This window comes from Mytilus trossulus, chromosome 6 (assembly GCF_036588685.1).
Source record: "Mytilus trossulus isolate FHL-02 chromosome 6, PNRI_Mtr1.1.1.hap1, whole genome shotgun sequence".
In the NCBI taxonomy this organism is placed as follows: domain Eukaryota; kingdom Metazoa; phylum Mollusca; class Bivalvia; order Mytilida; family Mytilidae; genus Mytilus; species Mytilus trossulus.
This window is the reverse complement of record NC_086378.1, coordinates 32,422,643-32,436,365: the sequence shown is the minus strand read 5'-3', so window position 1 is coordinate 32,436,365 and position 13,723 is coordinate 32,422,643. Positions and strand designations below refer to the sequence as shown.

General features: G+C 32.0%; 1 protein-coding gene across 1 annotated transcript; it reads right to left on the bottom strand.

Annotated features, from left to right (window-relative positions):
- Nucleotides 1-835: 835 nt before the first annotated feature.
- Nucleotides 836-12,052, bottom strand: LOC134722499 (short-chain collagen C4-like). Its single transcript, XM_063586120.1, has 5 exons — nt 11,910-12,052; nt 4,252-4,424; nt 3,599-3,667; nt 3,033-3,269; nt 836-1,074 (listed from the first exon to the last, which is right to left on the bottom strand). The coding sequence occupies exons 1-5, from the start codon at nt 12,050-12,052 to the stop codon at nt 836-838; spliced, it is 861 nt and encodes a 286-aa protein (XP_063442190.1).
- Between the last annotated feature and the right edge of the window lie 1,671 nt (nt 12,053-13,723).

Genomic DNA, 13,723 nt, shown 5'->3' with positions numbered 1-13,723 from the left:
GGTTAGGTAAACTGCCATCCTTTAAGAGTAGACAAGTCCGATTATAGACAATTTTACATGTCTGTAAGTCTAGACTAATTCGAAAGGAGGATAGATTACCTTAAATAATAATAACTTTACGGTTCAGATAACAATCAAGCTCACCAAGGATTCTACCTTTCATTACACACTCACTGAAATCGGCTGTAATAGCGCTGGCATGTGAATAACTGCTAGTAGTCCTTTTAAAATTTATGTATTATTGTCATTTGGTTTAGTTTTTTTTTTGTTACCTATCCTGAATCGGACTTCTCTTTAACTGAGTTTAACCGTGAAAATTGCTGTGTGTTTGTTTTTACTACATTGGATAGATTATAGGGGGGTTGAAATTTCAAAAACATGCTCAACCTCGCTGCATGTTTGCGCCTCTCCTAAGTCAGGAGCCTCTGGACTTGATAGTCGACTGAATTTAATATTAGTTTCTTGTGTATAATTCGGAGTTTATCATAGCATAAGAAAATGCTTAGCTTTTCGAAAAATGCAAAGTTTTGTAAACAGGAAATTTATTAAAACGACCATATAATTGATATTCATGTCAACACCGATAATCGAAACAATAATTAAAAAACCAACTTGATGTGCCTTTCCGAGGACTTTTTTTAAAATGTAGAATAACATAACAATCACTCCTGTTATTCTCAATATCAACAAATTAAACCTGGAAGGACTAACTACTATCGCACGATATCATAGGAGCTAGTTTTTTTTAACATATGACGTTAACTTCAAGTGCTGTTGAATACTCTTCATCCAAATCTTTTACAAATCAAATAAGTAAAATTCAATTATTTCATTTTTATTTTGTACAAACGGTACAAAGTACTTCTGTATTATCTTTGTATGGGGGACATCTCAGACTACCACATTTCGCTCTGACAGGATAAAATAAAGCACCATTTTCGTCGGACGATCGATTATCCAATGGTTCCGCCTCTCCGTCCACACATATATAGTCTTTAATGTTATGTCCTATATTTTCACTCATCAAGAAGCCACTGTACTCAGATTTCCATCCTTTGTAACATGACTTCCTTCCTTTAATAATAAGAAAATAATTCAAAACATAAAAACGTAAATATCTAAATATATAAATCTTGGTGAATGATGTACCTTTTTTGAGAACAGACCTACTTATATTCACTTGAAATATATTTATGCAATTTATTATTCATTACCGCATCGCTTGCAAATAAAAGACCTTTCAACCTTTCTCGAGGCCTTGCTAGGTCTCCAAAGTTACGTCACTAATGAGTGACGTCATATATCGAATAACGTCAAAGGAGTAGGTCCAGTAAGACCCCTTTTCGAACCCCAAAATATGGCAGTTTTACAAAATTGTTAAAATGTAAACTTGTATTTATTTATTGGATATTAGAATGGTTCTGCTACATATATATGGGCTGTTTTTGACAATACAACGCACATATATTGGGTACAAGCACCAATAAGTCATGCTAAATTGCTGAAATCTTCACATTTCCAGCATTTTAGTAAAATTTAAGAAGGTTTCCGTGTAAAACGAAAGTGGCCGCATTCGTGTTCATCCAAAATATTGAAATGGAAGTTGTATTTTATGATAAAACATAACATATATAAAGATTGAGGATGAAAACGGATGCGCCCGCTTTCGTTTTTGACAGAAACCATCTGAAAAGTGACATTTTTCGCATATTTGGTAGATTTTTCATATTTGAGCTTGAATCGGATCGATTTTTATGACTAAATAAGTTAAAATCTTTCCCATAAATTAATTGAATCATATGAAATAGACACTTACGTGTTTAAAAAACTGTCAAAACCTTTCGTCAAATGAAACTGAAATTTGAGGCCAAAATCGGTCCTTACCGGACCTAGGCCTACTTCTTTAGACATATAACGTCTAGTGGCCGTATTTCCTGGCATGATACGAAATATAACCAAATTAAATAAGAGCCAGAAAAAGGGTTAAGCAGCATTCTGTTAGTGGACGACCGTCCAGAATCATAAAGTTTTGAGGGGCTGGAAGGGAGAGCTGAGCTAGCAAATTTGATGAGGTCAGGATATTTATTTCAAACATGAAGGTGGCCATATTATTTATGTTCAATCCGCCTGGGTCTGTCAGATTATTTTTTTCTGATCATTCCCAAAATGACTACAAAACTGCACCTCTTTGCCCCTCCCCCTCAGCATCAACTTTTATCCCGTTTTGATATAGATTACGATATATCATTACAAAGTGGGTCTTCAAAAAGAGAAATTCCATTATTCAAAGCGAGTAATTTTCTTTTATGAATTTCATGAACGAAGTGATATTTGTTTAGGAATATTCCTTAAAACAAGAACAGCTAAAACTTCTTTCTCTTTATAATGGATACCTTTGTAAATTAATACAAAAATGTATAGGCCTATTGGGCCAGAATATTTATATTTCATGTGTGATAAGACAAGATTATACATTTTAATCTAAATGGGGACCAGACTATTTATTTTTAAAATCTGCCAGACCCCACCTTAGAATCTATTGATTGTTCCCTTACATATTATGATGATTTTGTTAAAAGTATATGATAAACAGATTAATACATAACTAAACAAATGGTAAGAGTTTGGTCAAATAAAACGTCATAATGTAAAACAGTAATGTATCCAGCATTCGAATGTTAGATTATTACAGATCAATACACAATACACAAAAGTGGTAACATTAGTCCAGAACAGAATATTTACACGTTTATGTGTAATAAGACAAGAGTATTTTTTTCTTAAATCTGCCAGGCTTCCATCTACAAATGAAACGGTTGTTCACTTACATATCACGACTCTGATTTTGTAAAAAAATATATGATAAACAGATCTATACATGGTAAAATCAGTATTGCATGCTCTACCACCACTCGACCAATATTAGCCCTCGGCAATGATATTAGTTTCTCGTTGTGATACAGCATGCAATACGGATTTTGCCATATATTATTCTATATGTAATGATAAAAAAATATGTTGACTAAACATACCTGCTATCATTAAAACAGACATTTTTTGCTTCCGCCTGCAAACAGCACACGGGACCTCTTTATTCGACAAAGTAGAAGATAAACCAGATGGTTTAGTGCTGGAAGCTATCTCATACTCGGCACCATATAATACATCATTTGCATAGGAGTATTCTTTTCCATTTTCAGGATCACTGGGTAAACAGAGGTAGTTAGAACCTCCTCCTTTGTTAGTATAATAGTTACCTCCAGCCTGCCCTGCATAAGTGTACAGTCATTATCTTATTACAAATCTCATTATTCAGATTATTTGCATATACATAACAATGACAAAGATATAGCAAGCATAAGCCAATGTTTTATTTTCCTTTTTCATTCCTTTTTCAACGAATACCAGGTCTACTCTAGGGAAATAAAATTATGTGTGTCATGACATTTATGAAATTTGTTGTAATCGTTTAAGAGACAGCAACCTAATAATAGCAGAAGAAAAAGAAGAAGAATGATAATAATAATATAATTATATAAGTATTGATTACAATAATAATATGAATAATAAAAGTATTAATAAATATAACTATAAATACCTGCATAAACAATATCGGTATTTCCAGGACAAGTTTTCTTTCCCCATCTGACATATGTCACACCAATATCTTAAATATATACATAAAATATTAGTTTGGTAAATATTTTTTTTTTTATTATAGATAAACCCATAATAAAGATGAATGACAAAACATCTCCATTAACGTGTTTATAATGCTAGTAGGCTATCGTTAACATATATGCTTTTATGCAAATAGAGTCGTTGACGGGACTCTTAATTTAGGAGTTAGATAACCACCCAAATACTCTTTTTTATTGATAGAATAAATGAGTTTTACTTATAAAATATCGTTTTATAATCACACAAACAATTTCATGAATTTGAAAAATAATAAATGTTGTCACAATCTTACGTCTTCACATACCAGTTTAGTCATCTGATTAGAAATGTATTGAATTTTTCCTATTCTCAGGATTCTGATTTATGCATAGTAAGACACACTTACCCTAGACGCATTTAGTCTCACTCCTTTCGTTAATTAACCAAATTAAAAAAAAATATGTATATGTTATCCAAATGTGTCATTTTAATGATTTACGCAATTTTAACATTCATTTGGTTAACTACTGTCACATTGATTTACAAAAGACGACAGTTCGTTAAGTCGACAACAAAGGTATTTGTACTGACCATACTGTGAAGGTGTTACAGGACAGTCAGCTTTCCGTGAGGTATGCAAGTAATGCTTCATCATATCAATTAAAGATTGGTCTGACGGTGTCAGGCTATATTTTGTACAATCATGGCCATACGCACAGACTACCAAGGCAACAGTGACAGTGGCAAAGCTGTATGTGAACATTCTGAAAATTGAGTACAAAATGTACTAGTAATCATATAATATAATAGCATAACCATACAAATAACAACACAATGAACAATATAACATAAGTACGTTTTTCATTTCACCTTTATGACTTCCAGGAATTTGACTTTCCCTTGATGCAGCACCTTCATTTTATCTTATATCATGGATTGATCAATATTCTTTTAATGTTGATATAGCGTGTAGAATGAATACGATAGCGTAACAATATATTTTGATATTTTGAATCAAATTCCGTTTCACTTAATTCTGTAAATTTCAAAGAATAAGTATATTATTCAAGCTTCCATTTTATATTTTTTATTCAAAGCCCCATTGCTTTTCTATGTTAAGTTCTGCAAATTAATGGGTCTTAAGTTCAAATAAATTGGCAGTCATTTCATGTCAAAACTAAACCTTAGTATAACGTCCGTTATCACTGAACCAGAATACGTTTTTGTTAAGGGGCAATCTAAGGAACGCCTCCGGTTGTGGGAGTTTCTGGATTGAAGACCCATTGTTGGCCTTCGGCTGCTGTATGCTTTTTGGTCGGGTTGACACATTCCCCATTTCCATTCTCAATTTTAATTTTACTTATCCTGTCTTGTGATGAAAATTCAACATACATTGAATAACATATAAGAGCGTACCTGTTCCCGGAAGATTGATAGAACAAAAACAGGTACTTCTGTTATGAACCACATGGCAATGAAGGGCCATTATGAACCCTTCTGTTATAATTTAGTTTGATACCAAATTCTACCTGAATATTTCACATACTGACAAAGATACAGATATGCGTAAGAATCATTGTGTTTAAACTATGTTGCATGTTCCTTCCGACTGGGCTAGAATTAGTTGTTCTATACTTGTAATGACATAACAGTTATGAAGAACATATAGTACTAACTAGTCATTAGTATATTACTAATTGTTTAAACATGTATCTGATTAAACTGTAAATTCTACAACTCGTTCTCTCCTTTAAAAGCTTTTTCCTTTACATAAAAGGAAGATGCAATTAGTGTTTATCTGTTACTTTTGTATTTATTTAAACATTTGATCTAATCTCTTAGAGATAACTTTTACAATTTCATACTTTTTTTAGAAAACGAACATTCATAAAATACTTTGGAATACACCCGAATGTTCTATTATATTCTGTTGTAGGCTTTTTGTGCTATCTTAACCGACAATATCCTAATTATGCTTTTCTCTGATCGGATATAAAGGAAAACTATATATGTCATCAATGCATGTCGAAAATTTAAGACTGCCTAACGTTTACTGCCATAAATCAGGTTCTTTTAGAGTACTGTTTCGATTGCAGTGTGGGACTAAAGTTGGACAGCTAATTGTTTGATGCGTTCATAATTCACCATTTTCGGCGTGGTAAAATACATCTAGATGAATTTTGAAAAATTCGCCTATGAAGATTAATTTCATGGCAAAATGTCTACCTCGAAACAAATGATTTTTTTACATACGTTAAAATTTATCAATTTTGAAATAGCCTTATATACGGTACGGGTTTCACTCATGGTAAAAATATACACAGTTTTGGGACATGTGACAAGATTAAATAGGTTTTTGATATCATAATCCTTCTTTTTTTAAATTTCGATACATTTAAACAAAAATAAACGTAATTATATCGTTTCAAAGAAAAATATTTTGTGTGTATTATCATTCATTATCAACACATGAAAAACACAGTAAAAAAATTGAAAACGACACCTAAAAAATGTTATGCGTCTAAAGTGCCTTTCTGCATTTATTTACATGAGGAACGATCAAAGTTGAATATTGATATACATTGACTTTTAATAACAGCAACAGTTGAAGATAAGTTATACCAAACAGGACCTTAAATAAAATCAAAAGGCCAACTTTACCTGAGAACGATGCCATTGATAAATCTATAAACGGACAATCTAAGAATGATTTGTTAGAAATCATAACTTTTTATCATAACGAAGTACTGACTGCTGAGATGATGATACCATCGAGAAAAACAAGTACTGTAAACCAACTTATTTTCGCGAGCGATTTATTTTCGCGACTTTCGCCAGTAGAAAAATAACGAGAATATAAATCGTCGCGAATATGTGAATCTTGGATCTTTCCTTATTAAACTTCATCAGATAAATCAGAAAATTGCGAAATTAATTAGGCGCGAAGTGGTAAAAAAAGGGTAAAACGCGAAATGAAGTATCCGCGAAAATAAGTTGGTTTACAGTAATTGAACAGTTTATCTGGAGATAGCAGTTGTGTAAAATCGTTTTAATTAAACAACATGTGTTCTAATTTTAATATTATTTATTCCTCTCAATTTTCTATCATTAGATAGTTTAAACGGGTTTTGTTGTCATCATATATTTTTTGATGATATGGTACTAAACCCCTTATGGAGGGATTGTGTTTGATTTTCCTATGATGAAAACATAGTCCTTAATCAGCTTTGTTACTGTTATGTAAGTAACTACTAGTAGTTATTTGTTAATATATGTATCAATGTCATTTTTCTTATTTTCTTTTGTTACCTATTGAGACTGCGGAATCCGACTTCTTAGAACTGATTTTTACAACTGTATGTATATTAGCCTTTTTCTTTATTGTACATTGACTAGAGGTATAGAGCGGGGGAGTTGAAATCGCAAAAAAATGTTTAAACCCGCCGCATGTTTGCGCCTGTACCAAGGCAGGACCCTCTGAACTCCGGGTGCGATATTTTCTCGCTTTTTGCTTTGTTAATGACCCACTGGCCAAATGTTTTGATTAGAAAGACCGATTGCTAAATAAGTATAAAACGTTTGTTATAAAGGTTGACTATTCCAATGACATTTAATATGATTGGTTTTTGTTGAGATAAAGTTGAATCTATTAAGAATGTGTGTAATACCTTGATTGATCTGCATCTCCAATAATGACCAGTCCCTCACATAATAGAATATAAGATAGTTCTTAAACAATATATTTTTTGCGAATCAGTTGTTGAACTGTTTACCCTTACGGAGCACACGAGATCACCTTTAGTGTTTGAATAGGGTTTGTATGCCTAAGTATTAACATGTTTTGGTGTTGTGTTTTATATACTGTTGCTTGTCTGTTTGTCTCATTTCATTTTCAGGCAAAGCGTTGTGGCTTTATTTTCGACAGTATCATATCAACTTGTCATTTGATTTTAGACATCAACTCGATCAAAAGGCTGAATTGATCCGCAAAGTTTATAATACTTTGTCCAAATGTTCTTTTCCAACCCTTTTAAAAACGTTGCAGGATGACACATACTTTCAACTTGAACAAAAACCCAACTCAATTCCAATTCAAACGTTGTATATTGTTTGACAATAAAGATGTTCGCGATGTCTGGGTGTACTATTCGCAATTATTAATGTTTATGCAAACAATATTAACGTTAACGATTACATCGCGAGTAGATAATCACCTTGTTATTGGTTTAACGTCGTCACATGGTTACCCCTATGGATCTGTAAAAATTCAGAAGGAATGTATCAAGTAAATAGTTAGTTTTTCTTTCAGGATATCGGTAAAACAAAGCCAAGTAGATTCCAACTTTATTTTTACTTTTAAATTTTCCAGCGTCAATGAGGCTTTTGTTGACTAAACGTTTTTCTAGCAAAGAAAATGCAAAGCCTGATATTCGTGACGACTGTATTGAAATCCCTTCAGTAGAACAATCTGTCAAATATTATCTCTTTAAATAATCAATTAACATGTATCTCGATTGCGATGTGTATATAACTTTGTCTTTTATTTAATCAATATAGTAGAATATTTGTATATTTGAGGGTACCGCTCTTATATTTTTTGATTTTTAGATATAATTTGCATCGATTCAAGTGATCGCGTGGCTTTTCTGTTGAGATTTTAATAAGAGTTAAAAATCAATGCATAGATTTTGGATTGAAATTCTTGATCCAACATATTTACAATGGCAATCATGAAACTTTACTAGCTAATTTATTATATTTTCATTTCGCAAACAAAGAAAACATGTTGCAAAGACAAATTGTCGATAAAAAAATGACATTTTATTGTTGATACCAAGGTCGAATATCCACTCTCTAGATATTCTTGCTGATACAGTCTGTGTTGACATGAAGTAAATTTTATCTAGTCACAAAATTATCAAAAACTGTACGGATTACAAAACTGATTTTTTTTACCCCTATAATAGTTACTTTTTGCTATATTTGGCCACATATTTCAGGTTTTAGGGTAAAAAAATATCTTTAACTTCTTATACCGCTTTTAACTTTTAGTATTAGAGCGAGTTTTGTTAGACAAATTACGCGTTTGGTTTGCATTATAAGAAGCCCGGTATCAATAAAACGTTTATTAACAACTACTTGGTCGATGCCGCTTCTGATGGAGGTTTCAGTAGACATCACTTATGTTTTGACACGAACTATCATTGATATGAGCATAATTATAAATTAACTGTTTACAAAAATTTTAATTTAAATCATAACTTTGCCCACCGTAGATGCAATTTTATTGTATTACAGTGGTTGCCTTTTGTTGTTATTTGACATATTTTTTCGTTCATTATTTTGTATATACATTAAGCCGTTAGTTTTCTCGTTTTAAGTAATTTACTTTTGTCATTTCGGAGCTTTTAAACCTGGCAATGCGGTATGGGCTTTGCTCATTGTTGAAGACCATACGGTGACCTATATAATTTTTGTGTTATTTGATCTATAATGGACAGTAGTTTCATTGGCAATCATATCACATCTACTTGACATATGTACCTGCAAGTGGGATATACATTTCCTAATCCGTTGATGAACCTGGGTTATGCAAAAGACCGTCTCGTCCTTTTTTAATAAGAGTTCATCGGAAGATGTCAAGACCTTGATGATTAATATCAGATTATTACATGGCATTTTTCATATCGCATGTGTTATCAGCCCTAGGTTCAATATCAGCCCAAGAACCGCATGGCTCGAGGGCTGATAATACATGCGATATGAAAAATGACATGTTATGATCTTTTTATCATATGCTTCAACAGTAGAGAAAAATAACAGATTCATATATTGATCCTTTTACGTGGTTCCCGAAATGAATTTGAAAGAGTAAAAAGTTCACGGACGTCGGACCCAAAATTTGATACATTCAATATGAAATATTTCTATCATATGCCTCAACGGAGAAAAAAACCCACATTTTAATATCATAATGGACAAATCGACACAAATAAAATTCAACAATATACGTAATGAACATTGTTTGGAAAAGTCAACTTTTTTAAAGTAACTTTCTAAATTATATTTCAGAAAAACTTAAAAAAATAATTTATTTAAAGTCATATGAAACGAGTGAGTGGTGAAAAATCATGTTTGTCCAATTCTTGAACCAATGCATGTAAACATCATAAACTTAGTCCTCTGTGCACGATTTTATCATTATTTTCGCAAATATATCATATAATCGTCAATTTTTTTTCTCTCTGTTTGTTATGATTTAACAAATATGGCTGCTCATTAATTGCCGTGTTTTGAAGCCGAGTTTTACCGATTGTCACCTTATAGGAAACAAATCACAAAAAGCATGGGTATTGAGCACGTGTTAACATGTATAATCAGATATTTGTTTATTTCAATGACAGATCAATGCGTATTGTGGTCATCGGATATTTACGAGGAGGGTTACGCTCGGATCACTATGCATACGGAAAATATGTCGGCGAATTGCTTCCTATTGCGAATTGTTTTAATTTGTTTGTTAGCCTTTTGGTCATGAATGTTTGTCTCTAATATTAAATTAACTGTGCAATTGTATTCAGATATCGCAGATCAAATTTATTCGTTCATTTTGTAATCATACGTTTTTTGATTGAGTTAAGTCTGCCAATTGATATTTTATCGTATGTTTTTCTATGTTGTGATGTTATGCTATTGTTTCAGAAAAAGGGAGAAGGTTTGGGCCCATTAAAACGTTTAATCCCGCTGCAAATGTTTGCACCTGTCCTAAGTCAGGAATCTGATGTACAGTAGTTGTCGTTTGTTTATGTAATATATACGTGTTTCTCGTTTCTCGTTTTGTTTATATAGATTAGACCGTTGGTTTTCCCGTTAGAATGGTTTTACACTAGTAATTTTGGGGCCCTTTATAGCTTGTTGTTCGGTGTGAGCCAAGGCTCCGTGTTGAAGGCCGTACTTTAACCTATAATGGTTTAATTTTTAAATTGTTATTTGGATGGAGAGTTGTCTCATTAGCACTCACACCACATCTTCCTATATCTAAATAAAAATAAGTAAACTTCTTCTAAATGTGGACAAATTAAAGAATTTTCCTCAGAATAAAAGTATGTGTACATAAGTTGTATAATGAAAACTATCCATTTAGTTATAAAAAAACATATGCCTTTTTTTTTTTAATTTGAGGTTTCTTATGACTCTAATAATTATTTTTTTTAATTTATTTTTTTATTTAATTTTATCATTGTACACAAAATACTATCCAGTATTCAAATAATTGTTTTGTACACTACTTTGAAATGTTTTTCACTGAAAACATAGCATTGGTGTGTATTTTCCGGAATTTGCCGAGTATCACCGGAATGCCATGTGATAACGTTACGGAAAGGCATGTGATAACAATCGAAGCATGTGATAAACTTTTCATATCAGCCCGCTAAGCACCAATTCGAAAAATATGGAAAATACTTTAATTTAATGCTATTATCATACGGTAAAAATCATATGTTATTTTGTCTAAGTATATTATAATATTCCGTATCACCTTCACAAATAATACATGATGGTCTTGAACTATATATTCTAGGTTCTGACGTTCTATATGATCTTAACTACGTGTTAGAGTGATATTTTAATTTTTCATTGCATATTTATATGATATGAGTGCCAATGAGGCAACTCTTCATCCAAGTCACAATTTGTAAAATGTAAAACAAATATAGGTACAAGAACATCCTCAACATGGAGATTTTGCTCACGCCGAACAGCAAGCTATAAAGTGATCCAACATGACTAACGCAAACATACTTCAAACAGAAAAACTAACGACTGATCTAATCTATATAAAAAACGAGAATCGAGAAACACTTATAAACCCCATCAACAAAGGACAACCTCTGAACAACCATGCTTATATCACGGTCATTTAGATAGATGTTTTTGTGTTCTGTTAAATTGTCCCTTTTAAAATTGTTATGCGATGATGACTGATGTACCCATATTTTGACTATTTTATTAATTGTGACTGTTTATTTAACGCATCATGTAAATATAACGGAATTTGATGAGACTGTTATTAAAGAGCTATAGAACCAGGTTTTATCCACCATTTTCTACATTTGAAAATGCCTGTACCAAGTCAGGAATATGACAGTTCTATTCGTTTTTGATGCGTTTTGTTATTTGATTTTGCCATGTGATTATGAACTTTCCGTATTGATTTTCCTCTGAGTTCAGTATTTTTGTGATTTTACTTTTTTTCAAGTTTGGGATGTCTCTCATAGCTTAACTTTTGTTGACAATGATCGTTTTTCACAATTCTTACACTCTCTTTTGTAGCTAAACTTCTATCGTCGTAACATCCATCTCTTGTTGGATATTTTCTAGATCTGATCATCTCAAGTAAAATATAAGCCTCTAATAGATATAGGAAGATGTGGTGTGAGTGCCAATGAGACAACTCTCCATCCAAATAACAATTTAAAAATTAAACCATTATAGGTTAAAGTACGGCCTTCAACACGGAGCCTTGGCTCACACCGAACAACAAGCTATAAAGGGCCCCAAAATTACTAGTGTAAAACCATTCAAACGGGAAAACCAACGGTCTAATCTATATAAACAAAACGAGAAACGAGAAACACGTATATATTACATAAACAAACGACAACTACTGTACATCAGATTCCTGACTTAGGACAGGTGCAAACATTTGCAGCGGGATTAAACGTTTTAATGGGCCCAAACCTTCTCCCTTTTTCTGAAACAATAGCATAACATCACAACATATAAAAACATACGATAAAATATCAATTAGCAGACTTAACTCAATCAAAAAACGTATGATTACACACAGAACGAATAAATTTGATCTGCGATATCTGAATACAAATGCACAGTTAATTAAATATTAGAGACAAACATTCATGACCAAAAGGCTATCAAACAAATTCAAACACACTGAGAAATATTTAACCAATCAATGTTCACTTTAGAAAAAAACCGGTTTTTTATAATCTTGAAGTTTATACAAATGTTGTAAGAATAAGTGAAAAATTGAAGATATTATAAATAATCAAAGCTGGTATACAGCCAAGATCCATATAAATAAAAAATGACAAAAAAGCATTATAAACAGTATCAACAGGTCGAATTAACAAGAAAATACGATTTGAGAGTACTCGCAGTTACTGACAGCTAGTTAAAAGCCAAAACCAATTAATAGTAAAAAATCATGCATCAGAGACTAAAATCGACTAAAACACATCACAGGGATTTAGTATTTTAACGTCATTAATATAGTCCATTCTGTAAAATATGTCCAATTTTACATATATTGTTTTTTTTTTTTAAACGGACTGTTATTGGCTTACACATGTTACATCCTTTACATCTCGACCTTGTGGTATTGTGCTAGGGTTATTTTTTGTACTATTGTCTTTCATTTTTTATTATGTTCTTTTTCGTTAGTGTGTCTATAGCTACATGCATTTTTGTTTTTCTTTACACCCCTTTTTTGACATTTGTACTTATCATGTCTTATGTGTTTGGTCACATATCGTTGTCATTATAATGACTGTTGTTTTCCATTTGTGTCATTTGTAAGAATTTCCGTTTGGTGTTTTAGATGGAGTTAAGTATTTTTGTAATTTTATTTTTAATATAAACTGTGTCAAGGGGAAAACTTTTTAGTATATAGGGACCTTAATGCCCTTCGACTTTGAACGTAATTGCCTTTTTTTATTCAATGCGTCACTGGTGAGTCTGATGTATATGTAACGCTAGTCTGACGTGCAAAATTCATAGTCTGGTATATATGCAGAGTTAAAACCTCCATATTAAAACAAGTAAATATCTGGCACTGCGAAATAATGCTTCAAATACTGCAAATCCATTGGGAAACATTTGTATTTAAAGGTTTCAAAATAAAAGTTCGCCATTGGAGACATTAAAAAATGTATTCTTAATGCTCATTTGCATCTGTATGAATATTGTTACAACTCTGTGTTAAATACCATCCAGAAATCAACATTTCTTTTTAAGTGACCTTGATCTTTGACATGTACTG

Coding starts and splice junctions, on each gene's coding strand:
- LOC134722499 (XM_063586120.1), bottom strand. CDS start 12,052: ATGATCAGATCTAGAAAATATCCAACAAGAGATGGATGTTACGACGAT. Junction 4,425..11,909: donor CATCCCAAACTTGAAAAAAA/GTAAAATCACAA, acceptor CTCAATTTTCAG/AATGTTCACATACAGCTTTG. Junction 1,075..3,032: donor GTCTGTTTTAATGATAGCAG/GTATGTTTAGTC, acceptor TTATTATTAAAG/GAAGGAAGTCATGTTACAAA.